At 37.9% G+C, this 20036-nt stretch overlaps 2 protein-coding genes across 2 annotated transcripts in view; one reads left to right on the top strand and one right to left on the bottom strand.

The window, feature by feature from the left end:
• Positions 1-86: 86 nt before the first annotated feature.
• On the bottom strand, positions 87-3832 carry LOC107091937 (leucine-rich repeat-containing protein 51-like). The gene is made up of 5 exons (XM_015386172.1): positions 3784-3832; positions 3511-3590; positions 2697-2902; positions 1227-1375; positions 87-678 (listed from the first exon to the last, which is right to left on the bottom strand). The coding sequence occupies exons 2-5, from the start codon at positions 3572-3574 to the stop codon at positions 543-545; spliced, it is 555 nt and encodes a 184-aa protein (XP_015241658.1). The 5' UTR covers positions 3575-3590; positions 3784-3832; the 3' UTR covers positions 87-542.
• Positions 3833-4701: 869 nt separating this feature from the next.
• numa1 (nuclear mitotic apparatus protein 1) overlaps positions 4702-20036 on the top strand; it is a 16757-nt gene continuing 1422 nt past the window's right edge. Inside the window, exons 1-23 of the mRNA XM_015386175.1 lie at positions 4702-4784; positions 5050-5113; positions 5226-5311; positions 6728-6798; positions 8351-8439; positions 8551-8625; positions 8775-8865; positions 8996-9161; positions 9294-9433; positions 9559-9670; positions 9798-9915; positions 10121-10261; positions 10348-10461; positions 10983-14300; positions 14416-14625; positions 14711-14901; positions 15623-15760; positions 16514-16619; positions 16709-16895; positions 16982-17130; positions 17210-17497; positions 17890-17991; positions 18101-18412. Coding sequence (XP_015241661.1) covers positions 5078-5113; positions 5226-5311; positions 6728-6798; positions 8351-8439; positions 8551-8625; positions 8775-8865; positions 8996-9161; positions 9294-9433; positions 9559-9670; positions 9798-9915; positions 10121-10261; positions 10348-10461; positions 10983-14300; positions 14416-14625; positions 14711-14901; positions 15623-15760; positions 16514-16619; positions 16709-16895; positions 16982-17130; positions 17210-17497; positions 17890-17991; positions 18101-18412 — 6240 coding nt within the window. The 5' untranslated portion in view covers positions 4702-4784; positions 5050-5077. The remainder of the gene's footprint in view (positions 4785-5049; positions 5114-5225; positions 5312-6727; positions 6799-8350; positions 8440-8550; positions 8626-8774; positions 8866-8995; positions 9162-9293; positions 9434-9558; positions 9671-9797; positions 9916-10120; positions 10262-10347; positions 10462-10982; positions 14301-14415; positions 14626-14710; positions 14902-15622; positions 15761-16513; positions 16620-16708; positions 16896-16981; positions 17131-17209; positions 17498-17889; positions 17992-18100; positions 18413-20036) is intronic.

The following is a 20036-nucleotide window of genomic DNA, read 5'->3' as shown; positions in this document are numbered from 1 at the left end:
TCAAGTCATTAAAAAGTTTCAACTAAACTCTCATGTCTTAATAGTCGATACATGTTCACTTCTGAGAGGTGGTTTATTTAGTGATGTTTAACATTTTTTATAGGTATTTCAATAATTAGAAGAACATTCAAAATGTTATTTGTTGTTTTACTCAAATTTATACTCTGATATTGCATAGATCCATTATGCAAACTGATACACAGATTTCTTGTTTTGATGATTATGGCTACAAGATCCTAGACTACTGTTTAAAAGCACAGCGATTTTATGGCTGCTAAACCAGTTATCGCCTTTAACAGTGTGAGCATGCACCAAATCCTGCTGTGTAAGAAATGGGTTTCTCCATAAAACCTGCCCTTCTTAGATTAATATACGGTACTACAAATTATATAGATATTACCATAACCATAGAAGTATAAAACAAGAAATGACATTTTAGTAAGAACAAGTCTGATACCACTTTGAATTACTATAATTGTGAACTTTTCCATTGGTGAACTGCAGCATTTAGTGTGGGTTCTGATTTCCACACGCTCTACCATTCAGTGGAGACTCTTCCTGGTGTCTCTGCAGCGGTTGTTGCTCTGATACCAAAGCTTAGCCAGGACTCTCTCCTCCTGCGTCACCGCACTGAAGTCCATCGTCTTTAGTTGAGGCAACACAGAAATCACACGATCCCTGCACACAGAAACATTTACACTGATTTTCATTTTCTTTTCATGCCAATATATCAAATTATGAAGGTTTGAAAAGTTAGCTTTAAAAACAGAATTTTCAAGCACTGCAATTCAAGCTAAAAAAAAAAAAAAAAAAGCTGCACTGTTTCAGAGAAAGCCACAGTTTGAAAAAGTTTTAGTAAGCAGACAGGAAAAAAGAAAACATTAGTAGTTCAGCAAGCAGTCTGTGTGCTGGGTGTTTAGACGCTGTTGCTGGGCAGACCAGGATATGAATTTGATCCGTACTTAAGCACCTGTTGCAATGTCCTGCATATACATGCCTGCACAGCATGCAGGTCTAAAAGGTTATCCCTCTTATGCCCTCTCTGTATTTGTTAATCCCAACAGTCGGCACTGCCTGTCTTTATTTAGTGCTGTTATATATAAGGCAAACAAAAGGCAACAAAGGGCAGACTGTATTTCTTTAAAGCTATAAAAATTGCTAAAGATAAAGGATCTCCTTTTAGTAATCCATATTAACTCATTAGGTTGTGTTAGAAAAATTGTCACCTGTAGGTCTTGTTTTTCTCTATCGGGTTTCCATGTAGAGTGATGGAGTATAGATGGGGAAGCCCACCCAGCAGGTCTACCTCTGATAGAGTATGAATGTTGTTTCCGTGAAGATATAACACACGGAGTCCAAGCAGTTCACTCAGAACCTGCAACATATTTGCACACAAACTTTTCATGTCAGTTTCAATCAATCATAAAGGCGTTAAGTGAAAAAATACAGTACGATTCCTTGGGGAAGTATTTGTATCATGTAATTTTTGGTGGATTGTATGTGGTAGGTCTACATAAAGCAGTTCTGCTTACTGTATGTGAATGGAATATGAAGCATGATTTTCTTAACTTCAATTAATAGCAATTTTTTTGTGTAAGTTAGCGCTTTGTAGAGTAATCCTTAACTGCAAGTAAAGCTGCATGTCTTTTAGATTAAAATCTTGGATGTTCCTCTTAGCAAAACGGTGTGAACCTGTTATATTGGATGGATGTATCTGTGACTATGAACGTTTAACTATTATCTTGGATTTAGGTCCTTGACTTTGACAAGGCCATCTTAATGCACAAATATGCATTGATCTATATTATTCTAGTTTAGTCCTGGCTGTAGGCTTATCAGTTGCTGAACATCTTCCCCAGTCTCAGGTCTTTGGCAGCCTCTAACAGGTTTCCATCTTACCGGTCCCTGCTGAAGATGCAGGGTAATGCCACATTTTACCCCTGTGGGGATGCTGTGTTCAGGGTGGTGGGCAGTAGGTTTTTCACCACTCAAGGTATTTTGCAGATGAACCAAAAGGCTGGTCCTCTAAAAAAGTTGTGGACTTCAAATTTAACTGCTTGTGGTGTTGTTCCCTGTTGTTCTAATCTTCAATAGAGTAGACTTTCTAAATGGGATGAGGATTTTGAGTTTATCAGAGTTTAAGGGGACAAATTCATATGTTTGCCATATGAATTTGTTTTTTTTTTTTTTTTTTACAATAATGTTCAATCTCAGGGCCCTGTCAAACCTTTCAGATTTAGACAGTGTATGCCCCATACATTGAATTTTCTATTTTTATTTTGGTCGTATACATAGCGTATTCATAACGAGTCCAGAACTTATGTCCAACAACAGCCTAACTTATGCATAACACATGGCAGCGTCATGCATAAGCAGATGTATGGAAGCGTGTTTCAACGTACTTTAGCGTGCTTATAATTTATACAAAACGTACCCATAAATTATCCAATGTATGTCAGTGTTTTTGCCAGATTTTTCGTAAATCAGGCATATGCTGGCCTAAATCGTCAAGGTGTGACAGGGGCTTTATTTTATGAATGGATTTTTACTCCAAATTCCAAATGCATCCTCTAATAAAAAGCCACAAAAGGATAAGACAAAAATGTATTGAACTGTATGGCTGTAAAACAGATAGGGGGTGTGAATACTTTTGCAAGGTGATGTAGCCGTTTTGGAAATCAGAAGATTATGCTTGCCTCCTCTATATGTGTAAGTTTGTTGAACGACAGGTCGAGCCAGGCGAGGCGTAATGGTTCAGCCAGGAAATGGCTCAACGTCTCATGGAGGCCGCACAGGTGACTGATGCTGTTGTTACTGAGGCGCAGGGAGCAGCTGAGGTATTTCCTTTCTATGTTTTTCTTTAAAGGTCGTAGACCACTGCTGGGAGTCTCTATCCAAGCGTCTAAAAGAACAAATACAGTAAATGCAGTAAATCTGAAATACTAACTGGTAATTCATGACATTCTGACATGCTTATAGTTTGCTTAATAAAAACTTTGACAGTAAAACAGCATAAATCAAACAGAAATGTTTTGTTAGTTAGATAAACTCCTGAAAAATGTATTTAACTATTTAATTTCAGTTACATAAAATCAATGATGTGGCAGCACTATTGGTTCAGTTTAGTTAAATTACCGTATTTTCACCACCATAAGGCGCACCGCACTAAAAGGCGCACTCTCAGTTATGTGTCCCATTTCTGTATTTAACACACACATAAGGCGCACCGGACTATAGGGCGCGTTTTTTATATACAGGTACATGTCCTCTACTACNCGCACCGCACATTTTGAGGAAAAAAAAAGACGTTTAAGTGCGCCTTATAGTCGTGAAAATACGGTATGCTACATAAGTAATAACGATGTAATGTTGTGTAACATTCATATATATATAAATATAATATATATAAAAATATTTTTTTATTTTGTTTGAAAGACTTTTTCTTTTCTCTTTTTAAACAAAAGGCCAATCTTATAGTGTGTATTTATGGATTTATTTAGTGATAACAACCTGTCAGCCTATTGAGGCATCTGAAAGATAAATCCACCGGAGCGCCACACATAGTTTTATCCATGAACCTGTTCAACAACCTGCAGAATTAGAGATATATCATTATCAATAACCAAGAAATTAATCATGGAACTTGAGTATATATATATTTTTAATCCAATATTATAATCTAATAAAATCAGTAAATTGTAATAAAATAAGTCTATTCACATCTTTTAAATGTTTTAAGTTGCCGGTTGAAATGTTTTAAACTAACTAATAAGGTAGAGTTACCAAGTATTCGCCGTTCACTTTGAACTTGTGGTGACTCCGTTTCTCAAGCTGCCTTTAAACACAACAGGAACGGTTGCCCTGGAAACCACGTAGTGCATTGTGGGACTTGTGGTGAAGATTTCTAGATAACAAAGACTTCATCATTCCTGGAAAAAAGCAACTTTATTCTTGTGTTGCTGGTGAAGATTCTTCGTCATCCAGTTCGTAGCTATTCCTAAAAACACCCAGGATGCTTTTTAAATTCAATATGTCAGACATAGTTTCAGAAATGTTATTCTTGTTTTATTCCATAGTGGCTTAACAATTTTTGCTTTTCTGGGGCCAAGTCTCTGCAGAGGACCAGACTTTATGTAAAAAAGTAAAAATGTCCTTTTTTTTTTTTGAAGGACACCTTTCCTTTCTGAGTTTTTACTGTCAGATCAAATCAAACTTTAGTCAAATAGCAAGGAATGCCTGACATATCTCTTAACATGCTGTGAGTGGCAGTTTTTTGAGAAATTAATGAAAAACTAAAGGTCTAGCGGGTTACTTAAGTACATCTCACTGAATACATTGACTACACATCTCTAACTTTGTAGAGATGAATGAGGCATTATCCTTAATAAGAAATTACATAAAATAAAAGCAAAACAGTTCTTTGTGTTTTTGTCTGACGGTATTAAAAATCGGCAACAAGTAGGTGCTAATAATTACTTGCCACTCATAATATGGCTGCTGGTCTAACGTATTTTTTTTAACGGCCCACAAAGCCTAGGCGGTGTATTCGAAACAGGACCAGGACGTCGCCATATTTACGTCCTTACATTTTCCGGCTTTTAATCCAATCGCCTTCGTCTATTCCAACGTGCGTTAAATTGAGGACCCCGATTGGCTGATTCGATCTTCCACGGATAGTTTAAAATTTTGTTGCGTTTGTTCAGATGAGGTTGACCCGTTGAAGAAGAAGTTGGTTGAACAAAAGAAGACAACGTCTAAAAAGGGAATAATTTTCGACATTTCAGGTAAATCCCTATTTAGGGAAGCTATTTATTCTGGTTTGAAGATTAGTAAGCGGGCGTTAAAAATGCAGTTAGGGGACATTAGCGTAGCGTTAATGTTTCAGCAGCGCCGCACCTCAAAAATAACTCAATGCAGCAAAAAAGTGGCGTTAATGTCAACTTTCATAACATAATTTTTAACTAATTGGATTGCACGCTAAATTTGAACAGATATGTTTGCCTATTTTATTTTTTATTTTCGTTTTAATCTTTTTTTTTTTAATCTTAGTTTGAAATCCCTTTTGGGGGCAGCCAAGATGTTACACCCGGTTGTCCAAGCTCTTCTCAGCTGGGTAAGTTTATGTAAAAATACATTAATATACAGAGATCCATTGAGATAAAATAACTCTAACACTTTCATAGAATACCTTTTGACTTTTCCTATTTCTATATGTTGTTTTACAGGTCAATAATATCAAGCTGTGGGACAGGGAGATCCAGATTAAAGATTTACAGGATGGGGCTGTCCTGCTAAAACTGATTGATCTGCTGTAAGTGAGACCGTTGAAATATGGGTTTGTTTGTCTAAAGAGGATTACCATGCCCTGTAAACAACCCTGTCAGGGTAAAACCACTCTGTCACGTTTCCTTGATTAGATGTCTTTAAAGATTAACATCTAACAGAGACTATTAAAGTGTAGACTTTGTTTTGATCTCTTTCCAGATCTGGATATTTAGGTATTTTAAGGGCAATGATCGAACAAAGACATGGAAGCTGTGAAGCCAAACACAATGTGTATTTGTAGATGATATTTTGCAGTATTTGGTTTAATTTTTAGGTTAAATGAGAAAAAGCTGTGTTGTTTCCATTTTAAAAAGATATTTTCTAAAGAAGATTAACTAAAACAGCAAAACTCTGCCATCTCTAGTTTTTTTCCATTCTGATTCGGAGTGTAAATCTTATTTACAATTTTTTTTAAAATTATTTAAATGTAATTATTTAAATTATTCCTTAGGTCTGACTGCACTTAAAGCATATTATTTTAAAAGAACTGGATAGCTTTTTATAGAATATTCCCCATTGGTACATCAAGTACAACAAAATTAAAGCTTATCTAGTTTCAGTGTTCTTATTAAGATGGATCATTAAAAGTGTACAATACTGTCTTATGTTGGACTAGTACTTGTTTTTACTACACATATGCAGTGGTGTCAAAAGTACACATGTTTGTTACTTAAGTAGAAGTATAGATACTGCAAAAACACTGGTAAAAGTTGAAGTGTCAACTTGACCTCTTTACTCAAGTAAAAGTGAAAAAGTATGTGCTCCAAAAACTACTTGGAGTATAAAAGTATAAAGTAACCTTTAAAAAAATGGCAAAAAAAACAGATGCCACTATATGAATTCAAAGCTGTCCAACCTTTCAGACATTTCGACATATTTTTCTGAATCCGACATTGTAGCAAGGCATAGACAATTCATGTTTAAAGTTTGAAGAACACCTGCTTGCTTCTGATGATTCCCTTTAGCTAACCAATCAGTGTTTGCGTTATATGACTCATCCAATTACACTAGTTTTCACTAGATGTGGATGGCGCCAATGACCTGCATTGGATCGTGCACATGACATGAAATAAATATTTATAAATATTAAATCGAAGCCAAGAGTAACAAGTAATGTTTGTTTTAAAAATGTAAGTAATAGAAAGTACAGATACTTTTGTGAAAATGTAATGAGTGGAAGTCAGAAGTAGGAAGAAAAATAAGCACCGGTAATGGAGTAAAGTATAGATACCTGAAAAGTGTACTTAAGTACAGTTGCGAAGTATTTGTACTTTGTTACTTGACATCTCTCTGCACATATGGGTATATTAAGTCACATGTCAAGTGACTTGGAGAAGTGGCAAAGGATCAGTTTCCTGGAATGGATTTTTTTTTTTAAGCATTTCGTTTTTTGTCCCAACAGGAAAAAGAAACCAATTCCCAGTTCCATCAACTCTGAGGATCGGTTGGCTCTCATTAGAGACTTCTTAGAAGGTAAGCCTTGTTTTTTGGCCCTCCTGGCCCAATTCCCCACTATCAAGTGATTGTATTACTTACTCAGCATCTTATAAAGTTCTCTAGAGTCCTGCCTATTATCTAATAATTTCATTTAAAGCATTTAGACGCACATTAAAGACAGAGTAGGCCTCAACGACTTAAAAATTTGAGATCCCTGCCTACCAGAATAGGGCCCTGTCACACCATGCCGATTTAGCCAGCGTATGCCCGATGTCCCAGAATCTCCTAAAACGCTGGCATACGCTGAACTTACTATGTATTTTTTTTTTTCAATTTTGGCCATATTCATAGTCTTTATAACGAGTCCAGAACTTTTGTCCAACGACAGCCTAACTTATGCATAACGCACAGCAACATAATGCCCATGAAATTCTTGTGCATCATTTCATGGGCATCATTTAAAGCTTCTCCCATCAGTCCTGTCTGCATAAAAAGATGTCTTTAATTGCGGTATTCATCTAGCTGCCTCTTCATGCTCACCCTATTATGGGGATGAAGTCTGGAGAACTGATGGTTTCCTCATGTGAACCCCCTTTTATACCAAAACGCTGCCAATATGCCATTAAACAGTAGCTGTAAGTTAGAAACGTGCTCAGTGGTCGCCTTTAACACGTCAAATACGTTGATAAGCGTTGGAGATAGGTTATGCACACGTTACTCATAGGTTTTGGATAAGCTGGACACCATGACTTATGAGTAACTTACACTTAACGTATGTCAATGATTATATAGCTTACCTGAAACCTATGCCCCATGTATTGCAAACACTGGATTATTTCAGGAAATTTTGAGTATGCTGAAAATTTCTTGATGTACTTGCCGTATGTTGACGTGTGCCAGTGTGTTTCAGCATACATCAGTGTGCTTGTAACCTATACAAAACTTATCCAACGTATGCCAGCTTCTCTACCAGATTTTTCATACATCAGGCATACGCTGGTCTAAATCGTCAAGGTGTGACAGGGGCTTTAGTGTAGTGGACCCAGTCTTGGTTCTCTGAGTCCCAACTACTGATCTTCCAAAGTTATCTATAGGTATAAATGACCAAATATTGCCTTTGGCACTACGAAGTATACGGTAAATTTGTTGAGAAATTAGATGTTTTCTTACAACCCAGAAGAAAGACACTGAACTTCATCCTGTGAGAGTGGCGCTTATTTCATTATGTCACCATATCACTCCACTTCCGGTGATTAGGCTCTTTAGGAAGGCTGTTTTTTTTGACTCTGACCAAATTATACCGCTATACATACACATTCTCCCCACTGTTTGAAGGCTTATATACGTAGTTTTTGGGACTGAACTGAACTTGATTCTTAGTAAATCCTTTGGACACAACTCAAGCTCCTCTTGTGTTTTTATAGAATAGCTATGCTGTTTTTTGAGGGAAAGAAATTTGCTTTTCTGTATTTGAGTAAATATTGTAAATATACACAGGAACAGTAATTTCCTTTTGAATAAACTGGGCTTGCGTTTTTTTCTTTTCTTTTCTTCATGTGACTAAGTTTGTTTCTCTTTTGTTCATTAGGGGAATGCAGGTTCAACCCGGATAAAGGTAGTCCTATATCCTGGGACAACATTCGCGCGGGAAACAACCTGATAGTGGAAATTTCTAAGGTTAATAAAAAAAAAAAAAAAAGAAAATCTACAAAGATCAAATGTGATGATATAAATGATACAAACACAAATCAAAACTCATTCTGATGAGATTTTCTCACACTCCCCCAGGTGCTTGTTTTGCTTGTCTATCATGACATGATGAATGAGCGCTGCACACTAACAGCATTGGATTGTGACATAGAGGTAAGCATAACGCATCCTTGTGTATATTATACAAAATATGTTTTGGAGTTTTTAGGAATATTTGACTAGAGTGGTTCTATTTCAATCTAAAATACATGGATTTATTGGTGAACTTACCGGTCATTGTGTGTACGTTATCTGTCTTTTAGGAGGGGCTTGCCAGTGTGACCTATTATGTGATGGAGAGTGAGGGTTGTGTTTATTTGAGCACAAAACTTGATGCATTCTTGGCCAGGAGATGTAAGTCGACACCTTTTACCAATAAATACTGTAAGAAGAGAAAATATTCTCTTAAGACAAAATATTGTGAAAAGCAACAACAAATACTTCAGTCTTGGTGTGGATTAAGATGTCAACTAAATGGTTTCAGGTCTCAATGTGGCCCGAGAATGCTTGGACCAGACGGTAACCACCTCGAATTCTACCTGTAACATGTCCAGCATGTCCTCTCTGTCTGGCGATGATTCTCCAGTTTTTATGCGCACAAGAAAAGTTGATTTTGTTGACTTGGAACAAGTGGCTTCCTCATCTGTCAGGTACTGGTGTGAATTTTAATAAAATCCACATTGAGGCTGTTTTGTCAAGCCTTGTACATCATAAAAAAACTATTTTTAACTTTTTTCACATTCACATCTCATTCTTCACCACTCTTAATTTGATTTCTACAGGAGTTCTCCTTTGGCTGATGTTATGAATACACCCAAATTTCAGCTGAGGAAAATGCAAAGAGCGATAATGAAGGAGAGAGAATACAGAGATAATTTGGAGAAAGAGCTCACCACCACGCTGGAACTCCTTGCCCAGAAAGGTAGCACAAATAGTTTATTGCAGTGTTTGCAGCAACTTTGACCTCTTATTTTTAGTTTTTAACATATTTTGCTTTTTTCAATTTCACCTTTACTCTGCACGTTAATTAATAATTTTTTTTCTCAGAATCCCACAACAATCAGTTGCAGTACCACCTAGATAAGCTAAAAGAAGAGCAAGCCAATCAGGAGCAGACTATCGCAGAACGACTGAGTGAGATTGAGGCCAAAAAGGACTCGTAAGTATTCAAAAGAGATCACATGTCTTACTATGTTGAATAAAACATCCAAGAGTGGGGAAAAAAAAAAAAAACTTCTGTAAATAGTGTAAAGGTAAAAAAACAATTTGTGATTTTTATTTTATAGACTGCAAATGAGCTTTAATGAGCTGCTAAAGCAGAACAAGGACTTGAAGAGTACCTCTGGTCATATGGAGCGCAAGGTGGACGAACTTACAGGAGAAAATGGGGAACTCTCCTTTCAGGTAATATTTTGAGAAGGCTCTAATTTCTTCTCATTAACACGATATACGTTACTTGCAGGTTGGTTTAATCGTAAATATGGTTGCATAGTTAGTAACAATCAGTAAACTTAGTTTGGTTTCTTATTTAGCTTTTTTGACATTTGAAGATCAAATTGGGTTTTTTGTTGCACACCTTATTTTAAATGCGTTATTTAAATATTATTAGATGAGAGCGGTTTGTTCCAAGCTGGCCTTCTTTGAGGCTGAAAATGCCAGACTGACTCAGGCTCAAGCATATGCTGAGGAGGACTGGAGAAACAAAACAAGCCACCTGCAATCAGAACTCAACCAAGCCACCACACAAAAGGTGAGGTGTCGTTTCTCGTCGTTGTTTGTCCAGAACTGGTGTAGTTTTAAGGTTCATATTTTTAATTGTGGTTCCTCTTTCTTCAGGAATTCCTGTCGGAACAAATTCAGATCCTTCAAGGAAAAATTTCCTGTTTAGAGGAAGAACTAAGTAGAGCGAAAAAGGAAGAAGTTGGAGAAAATATGGGTCCAATAATTGAGGTAAGCGGGGTTTCTTTTTCATTTTCCAGATCCAAATGTCTTTCTTTCAATCAATTCTACCTTTTGTCCATCTTTACTTTTTCCTCTTTATTGATCAATGTGTCCCTACGTGCTTCCTCTTCCCCATCTTTGTTTTTCCTCCCTGTTTTTTCAGTGTCCTCTTTACTTTCATCCTCCCTCATTTTCTTTGTTCTTTCCTTCTGTGCTTTTCTTCTTTCTCATTCCCACCTTTTTTGTGCCAGTGTCTGCATCCTTCCTGTTTTTATTGTTTTTTTGTTATTTTTTCCTGTTTTTTTTCCAGCTGTCAGATTTGAAGATAATTCACTAATTCATAGATTCATAATGAATATTTATATTTAAAGTAATGAAAATGCAGAGACGTGAAAAGTTTAGACAGACCTTGGAAAAATGCTATGCTTTACCTTTTAATCAGATCATAATAGGGCTATAGAGAGTTTGATTTCTGAAAGTTTGGTCTCATGATAAAAATGTTAATAAGATGTCTCTTCTTAAATCACTAGACAGATAAGTTGGAGACTGAAATTAACAGTCTGAAGAATGAGCTTGAGAGCACACTGTGCTCCCTAAAACAAGCGGAAGAGCAGATACAAAGCTTAACTCAAAAGTTGAACAAATGTGAGGAAGAATTAACCCACTACAAAGAACTACTTCAACAGCAGAAAACCCAAATGGAACAAATTATTCGAGCCAAAGATGAAATTATGGATAAACTGCGTAGAGATCTGGATGAACAGAGGCTGGTTCTTGAAAAGGAAATCAATGATCTTAAACTTCAGCAGGAGGATGCTGAGCACCAGAAAACTGAACAGGTTGCCAAACTACAACAACACATCACTGCTTGTGAGCAGGAAATTCTAACACTAAAGGAGAAAAAGAAAGAAAACGAAAATCTTTTACATCAGACAGATGTGAAAGTAAAGGACCTTGAGACGAAACTAGTGGCTGCTACCACTCTGCTGGCTGATAAAGACCAACAAATTTGCAGCCTAAACAAAGAAGTTCACTCACTTGCAGAGGAGAGTAAATCAAGAAGAGATGAAATTCAGTTAAAACAAGATGCACTTGATAAGTTACTAAAGGAGAAATTAAATGAAGAGGAAAGTCTTCATCATAAAATTCAAACCTTAACGGTTTGTACACAGGACCTTAGCACATCTCTGAAGCAGGCTGAGCAGGAAATTCAACTTAAGCAGGACCTACTGGCTAAAACTCAGCAAGAGAACTCTGAAGAAAGGATTGTACTTCAGCAGCAGATTGTAGGCTGCCAGGAGGAGGTGCAGAGGCTGAAAGTAGAGATTTTGGAGAAAACTGAGCTGCTGATAAAAGTCAAGACTGACAGCACACAACATTCAGAATCTCTTCAGAATGAGATCAACCTGCTAAAAGCTGAAATAGAAAGTCTTAATGATGCACTGAGAAAAGCTGAGCAACAGGTTCTGACCCAGCAGGATGAGCTGACAAAGCTCCAGCAAGAAAGCTGTTCTCAAAAAGAAGTTTTGCAAGAACAACTGTTTGCTTCAGTAGAGGAGGTAAAGAGCTTGAAGCAGTCAATCCAGGCTAAGGAAGATCAGATCCAGTTACTGGAAGATAAGAATTCAGAACAAGCGGACAGTTTGCACCAAGAGATAAAAGAACTGAAATCTCAGGTTGAGTGTCTTAGATCATCGCTTTCGGCATCAGAAGACACCTTAAAACTGAAGGAAAATCAGTTTGAAGAACAACAGCAACAAAGCACCCGGCACATGGAGGCCATTCAGATGCAGATGGTCGCATCACAAGATAAGGTAAAGGAGTTACAAGCAGAGCTTAACACTAAAGAGGAGCAGATGGTTCAGCTAAAGACTGAGACATCCACAAAATCAGAGTTATGGCAGCTGGAGATTGAATCTCTAAATGGGCAGATAAAAAGCATCACTCATTCTTTGGAGATTGCTGAGAACCAAGTAAAAACTAAAGAAGATCTCTTGGCAAAACAAGAACAGGAAAATGCTTTGCAAATTGAAGAGTTAAGAAAACACAGAGCAGTTCTTGAGTGCCAGGTTAGTCAACTCGAGCAGGACATAAGATCTAAAGAGGATGAAGTCCAAACATTGAAAACTGATCACTGCAAGGAGTCTGAGACCCTGTCTGATGAGATGCAAACTCTGAAGAGTCAAGTCCAATGTCTGAGCGAATCTCTAAAGTCTGCAACAGATCAAGTATTGGCTAAAGAAAACCTGCTGGCTCAGAAGGAAGTGGAAATATCTCAGCAGAAAGATTTGCTGGAAAACATGAGGGTGACCTCTGAGGAGGAGAAACAGAAACACAGGGAAGAAATACAGGCCAAAGATGAACGAATGGGTCTCTTAGAAAATCAACGTTCTGAGCAGGTCATTGTTTTACAACAAGAGATGAATGATTTAAAATGTCAGGCTGAATTTCTTAGATCATCACTGAAGGCAGCGGAGGACACATTAAAATCCAAGGAAAATCAGTTTGCAGAACAGCAGCAACAGAGCAATAAGCAAATGGAGGCCATACAGATGCAGGTGGTTGCATCTCAAGATGAAGTTAAGAAGTTAAAAGAAGAAATCCAATCTAAACAGGAGCAGATGGTTCAAATACAGATGGAGACCTCTACAAACTCGAAGTTCCTGCAGCAAGAGGTTGAATCTCTAAAGTACCAGATAAAAAACATTTCTAATTCTCTGGAAACTGCTGAGAACGAGCTTAAAACCAAAGAAGATCTCTTGACCAAGAAAGAACAAGAAAATATTTTGCAGGTCGAAGAATTAAGAAAGCACAGATCAGTTCTTGAGGAGGATCTGAATCAGTTGAAGAAAGATATCAAATCTAAAGAAGATGAAGTCCAAGCATTGAAAGCTAATCACTGCAAGGAGTCAGAGGCCTTATATAACGAGATGCAATCTCTGAAGAGTCAAGTCCAATGTCTAAATGAATCTCTAAAGTCTGCAACAGATCAAGTATTGGCTAAAGAAAACCTGCTCGCTCAGAAGGAAGTGGAAATATCTCAGCAGAAAGATTCACTTGAAAGCATGAGGGCGACCTCTGAAGAAGAAACAAGGAGACTGAGGGAGGAGATCAAGGCTAAAGAGGAACAACTTGTCCTTCTTAAAGAAGAGGGATCCACACAGTCAGATATTTTACACAGTGAAATAAAAGGGTTGCAAAAACAGCTTGATGATATGGCCAAACAAATGAAAACCACAGAAGAAGCACTTCAGAGGCAGACCCAGGAGCTAAATAAGCAGGACCAGGACAGTAATTGTCAGAAGGAGCATCTCCAGGAGCAACTGCGCTCTTCTGATGAACAAATTCGGAAGATGAGAAGTGAGATCCAGTCTAAGGAGGAACAGATAGAGCTGCTGAAGAGTGAAAATGCAGAGAAGTTGAATGTGTTACGTCGAGAGCTGATCAAGGAAAAAGAGGCTCTAGCTGCAAGCCTTAAAACAAGAGACACCATGCAGGACATGCAGTTGACCACCCTGAAGGAAAAGGAGGTTCTTTTTCAAGAGAAGGAAATGCTCTCGCTCAAGATGGTCCAAGCAGAGGCGGACCAGAGAGTTCTCAAGGATAAGCTTATAGCCATAAGCTTTGAGAAAGACAGGCTTTTTCAAGCCAATCAGGCCTTGGAGAGAGAGAATGCTACCTCTCATAAATTGAAGGCTGTGATGCAAAAAGAGCTTGAGAATATGAAACTGGAAAATGATCAACTTTTGAAGCGGAAAGACAAGGCTGAAGGATTGGAGCTCATCAACGAAGAGCTGGAGAAACGACTTGCAGCCAAAGAGGAGGCTGTTGAACACTACAAGGCTGAGGTTGGTGTAGTGACTAAAATGATAAAGTCAATGCTTCTGAGTTTTTGGGTTGTAGCTTGGTTTGGTTTCAGATGTTTCTCACCAATGTGTCAATTTCATCGTCTCAAATTTCCAGATGCAGAAAGCTATGAGCCATTACAACAGCAAGAAGCAACTTCTCCAGAAAAGCGAAGAGGAAAACATGGAACTCAAACAGGCTTTAGAGATTAAAGACAAGGAATTCAAGGCTGTTGTGTCCAAAAATAATATACTCCAACTTGACCTAGAGAAAGTCCAGACCAATGAGAGGAAACTCAAGGCTCAAGTGTCCAGTTTAGAGGCACAGGTTTGTACTGCAGATTTAGGTATAATACAGAATGTTAAGACGTTCAGTTTACTGATTTCCTAACTCTCATCATCAACCTCTTTAGCTGGCCTATGCTGATCAAGTCCTCAGATCACAGAATAAGATACATGGGAATGGAGGAGGGGTGACAGAGTCTGCTTATCCAGAGGTTTCCAGGAAGCACTCTGGTGTTAGCACTAGAGCACAGCTGAGGAGGTCCATGAGCTCTGACAGTCTGGACCAGAGCTCACTGGAGGACTCTCTTAACACTACAAGGTAAGGTCTGAATTATGACTGATTGGAGTGGGGGGTTGATAAATTGTTTTAGCTATTGTAAAAACAATTTACCAAGAAAAGTGTCATTATACTGAAAAAAAGCAATGGTTTCCATTTATTTTATTCTAAGATTTGCAAAATCAAATCTTGATTTATAGATTTGATATCAATAGACGGCATTTAGCTTAAACTGTACATGTGGTTCTTAAATTGCATCTAAAATAAGAAAAAGGCACTCAAATTGTTATTTGTTACAACTTTTACAACAGTACAAGTGACCAGCTGTGCTTGGAAGAATACCATTCAGTTTAAGAGGCTTCATATCTTATTTAACGGGTCTATGGGTTCTTAGCTTTGAAAATAAAGGTGACTTAGTCAGCTCAGATGATGATGATAAAGAATTACTTCATTTGATTTTATGGAAACTGCAAATAATTAGAGCAGACTGCTGTTCAAGAATTGCTGCAATGCTTTTTACTGAACCCCCTCTCAATGTAAAAAAAACATAAAAGAAATAAACTGTAGTCATGAGAGGCTTATAATGTAGTAATAGAAATTCTGGATAAGTTAATTTCAAATGTATTTTAATTGTAAAAGATGGCGCATTTCTTTTTTAAACTGACAAATACTTCAGTTAGAAATTTACAAACACTGCACCTGCTCCTACTGTTTGCGTAGCTGATCCCTGATTGCCTCTGCTGTTTATCTTTACCTTTTACAGGAAACTGTCTGCACCTGATGAATCGAGCACGCCGCTAGTTCGAAGCTCTGAGCGTCTAGCTGCCAAACATCGGGGACTTCAAACAGAGTCCCTGGAAACGCTCTACTTTACTCCCATTAACGTCAGAAGGACGAAAAGGTACATTTCATGCTTCAACAGTCGTTTTAGTGCATAGGTTTATATTCCTAATGAGTTTCTGGGAGAATTTTGGTATTTTTACAGAATGCAGGACACTACTCACACTTGAATGGGGGGAAAACAAATTTCCAGTTAAGGAATGAAACTTGATAATGAAATCTTTATAGATTTCTAAACACAATAAAAAAAAAGGAGCATTCTTTAAGTGAAACAAAGTGAGAAAGATCAAATTACTGTTAGGTTAGAAAAAGGGTCCCAGACATTTTCAGTAATAAAACAAATGTGTACAGTTCCCTGATGTTGTTGGTTGAATGTTTTCAATTTTGTTCAGAAAATGTTTTTGGTCTATTCCAAACAATATTCTTTTATTTTTTCCCAAATCAGTCTGTTTTAGTCACATTTACTGTGATACTAAAATTGTTAGTAAAAAGGTGGAGCTTGGAGTCTTTTTAATGCTACCCATTAAAAAAGTCTTAAATTGCATCAGCCATCTTTATAATTTAGACAACTTCTGTTCCCAAAGATATGTACAGAATACCATGATTGCATATCTACTCTTAATTTAACTCTTCCTTTTAAAAGCAGTGTTCGTTTAGATCGTAGTACCTGGAACTTACCCCAGATACCTGATCTTTTCCGAGGCCTATAGAGGCTTTGGTGACTCTACTGATTCAACGCTTCTTGTTTTAGTTCCCATCCTGAAATGTATGTGGGAAGGAAATGATAGCTAAATTGATTGTTTGTTGTCCTTAGAACCAGCGATGATTCTGATAGTGAGCTGAATTCAACCTTCAAAAATCCAACTTCCTCTGTCAAACGGCGCAGAACCACGCAGGTCATAAACATCACCCTGTCCAAGGTAGAGAAACGTCTTTGACCCCACACAGTTTAAACACTAATATTTCTGCTCTGGTTTTTATTTACTTATTTATTTTTTTATATTTCTAGAAAACACCAGGAACCGATGAGGCTGATGAGACCTTTTACAGTTTACATTCAGCTCACTCACACCCAAACCTCGCCCGTGCTCACAGTACCCAACCTATGTTGGATACACAGACCAGCAAGACCAATACTGCCAGTGATCAGCTTATTGGTCTTCCAGGCTACAGACGGAGCACTATCCAATCACACAGTGAGCTGATATCTTTGGTTTAAAACTTTCTTTAATAGTTTAATTAGATGATGTTTTTAAATGGCTTTCTTTACGATGCATCATAGGCCAGCTTTCAGCTACCAGTGCGCTCTGCGTTGGAGCAGAGAATGAGCCTGATGGTGGGCCTGAGGATTGGCTGAGGATCGCAGAGCTGCAGGCCAGGAACAGGGCCTGCCTCCCACATCTAAAGAGCAGCTACCCTGTAGAGTCAGAGGTCGGGAGGAAACGCATTTGAAAGTAAATCAGATCTGTAGCAATTAGTTGTTTAATGATTCCCTTTTATTTATTTCCAGACTGGCCAGAACACTGCTTTAATTTTCACCGATGAAGAGCTCCGGACTGGTGACCCCTCAGAAACAATCAGAAGGGCGTCCATGATGCCGGGCCAACTGCAGGACTCCCTTGTCTCCCATCGCCACTCCCTCATGGTGGGGCAGACAGGCGTTGGTTCTGGTTCCCGTCGCCTGTCCTTGATGCCAGGGCAGCTGCCTGCAAGACAATCCTCCTCCTCTCAGCTGAAAGGCCCAAAGAGCTCCAAGCAGTCCACGTCCACCTTGTCTGTCCACCAGACCTCACCTGAGGTTGTTTTGCTTGTTTCTTTTCTTTATTACATGATGATCGAATCAGACAAGATGCCAAAAAGTAGAAAAATCACTCTTTATTATTAGTCAGAGACAAAAGAACTTGGGGTTGATGAATACAAACTGAAAGCGTTTTTTACAATCAAAGTTTAATTGTTCCAGACATGCTAGTCTTAAATTATGTGAAGGATCAGAAGCGATTATGTGAAAATCTTTCCGATCTATGGCTAAAGGATCTATGCATTACTAAAACATATTTATCTGTTCATGTTTTGAAGCTTTTAATCTTAACTCCTCAAATTTAAGTGCATTGAACTGATTTAAACTGGTATTTAAAATGTATTGCTTCCTTCATTCACATTTATTATGTTGGTCTTTGTTTAAATTTGCAGAAAAAGGTCAGAGCCAGCTGCTTCCCTCGTCCACTCACTCCGAAGAACAAGAACACGAGCAGTGGATCATCCAGCACTTATCTCCAACCTGTCCTCAGTCCTGTGAGTACAACACGTGTGGTAACACCTACAGTTCATTACGTGACTGAAAAACCAAAGTATTTCTTATTGTTGTAGGGAGATCTAACCGTTTTCTTTAAATTAAATCCAGGCGGAACGTCGTCAATCTATGATGTTCACCATTGACAACACCCCAAAGAGCAACAGCTACTTAAAGAAAGGGCTGACCAAACTCCGCAATTCTACCAGGAAATCCCCAGGAAAAGGCCAAAAAACGCCTTTGGGGAAAAATCTTCGTAAGGCAGACGAAAACTCTCCTGCAGTGAATTCTCGTGCCACAACGGGACGATCTACCAAAGCCGGAACCTTTAAGTCACCACAGGCTGTGGCCAAAGTGCAGAGGGGATCTCAAGCCACCAGCAGGTCTGCAAAGTCTCCTGGACTGACCGCTAGTGCTCGGAAGGTAAACACACACAAAAAAAAATGAATAAAAGCAGCAGCGATCTAGTGTCAAACTCAGTTTTATATCATTCAATATAGGTGTGACCTACAGTAGAGTAATGAAGTATCACTGGCCAAAGCTCACAAGCTTTATTGTAACATGACAGCAACCCACTTCTTGCTTTTTTTCTGAATGGGGGGGGGGACAACAACTCCCAAACCTGTTTAAACATGGCTCCTAAAGCTGTTGCAGGGTGCAGTGTTTCGTTGCATACTTTTTTTTTCTTTCCTAAGCCAACAGGAGACATGATCTTTTCTTTACATCTTTTAGAACCAAATCCCAAAATCTGTTTGGCTTATTTACAAAGTTTTAAAGAATATTCAAGCTTTATTTTCCTGTGTTGGTCTGTAGTTCTATTCCATGCTTTGTTACTGCTTCTACTGTTTTCCTTCCACCAGGTGGCGTTTTTGCTGTTTTAACCTGTGAGCTGTTTCTCCTCTTGGATTATTCAGGATCTATCTTGTTTTATAATTTCCTTAGGTTTGCAGGGAAGCTTCTCTTCTTTAAACTTTAGACTATTCTCCTAATGATCCACTTTATTAACATTTAAAGTCACTGGCCTGTGTATATATAGATATGTAGGTGTGTGTGTGTGTATGTAAAGGATTCTATTTAAATACATATTATGCATCCAAACTTCCCCTTGATTTATTACACAAAATGTGTGGATAATATGAATAATGAAGGGGCTGAATCATTTTGAGACTCACAGATGAACTACATCAAGCCAATACTTGTACAAATTTCTGGAAAAAGTCCTACTTGCTGCAGCAAAACCTGTAACAAGATCTCCATCTGGTTGAACAGGTTTAAGAGTTTCATACATCATAAGAGTTTCCATATATTTTGAACTGGTGCCGCTTTCTAAAGGAAGAAAAAAAAAACATTTCTGCACAACTGTGTTGTACTCTGAGTTTTGCTGCAATGAGGTTCTGACTTGATTTTGTACAGCACTTTCTCAAACAATTTACCACATTAAAGTCAAACATTGTTATTAGGTTGCAGTAATTTTAGTCGTGAAACTTTTTTTTTTTCCAGAAGCAAGTGTTAAATAAAAAGAAGACCAAGTTGTCTGACGTCCAAGAAGGTTTAACTTTATTTTTTAGTTTTTCTTATGGGTGGTTCTCACATCCAGGTGTAACAGATGGTGTTCCTACCTAAAGGAGAATAAGAGGGTCTGCACGTTTGTTTCGGTTGCTCTAACAAGGATTCTACAAGGTTTAAATCTTGAATTGATGATAAACTTCAGTCTTACTTATGCCTTACACTTAATTTATATAGAAATTTAAAGGAAAATTCCGGTTTTTAACACTTTTAGCCCCTTTTCTGTAGTGTCCAGGATGAAATCGAATGATCGACACCAAAATTTTGACGATTGGTCCTGTCTCTGCTATTTGGCTCATGCAGAATCCCCCCCTGGCTGCTTCAGAATGGCTTTCATAGTGCATGTCCGATAATGTCCTTAAAACAACCTTAAACGTTCTTTTTTTAAAATATGCTACTCACCGGGTCGTCAGCGCTGTTCAATGACGTTCCAAAAAAAGTTTCGAAAAGCACAAACGTTCCCGTTGTGTTTTATTTAGCA

Source organism: Cyprinodon variegatus, unplaced genomic scaffold (genome assembly GCF_000732505.1).
Source record: "Cyprinodon variegatus isolate N-32 unplaced genomic scaffold, C_variegatus-1.0 Scaffold358, whole genome shotgun sequence".
NCBI classification, from domain to species: domain Eukaryota; kingdom Metazoa; phylum Chordata; class Actinopteri; order Cyprinodontiformes; family Cyprinodontidae; genus Cyprinodon; species Cyprinodon variegatus.
Note: the sequence above shows the minus strand (reverse complement) of the source record. Positions and strands in the feature narration are given on the sequence as shown.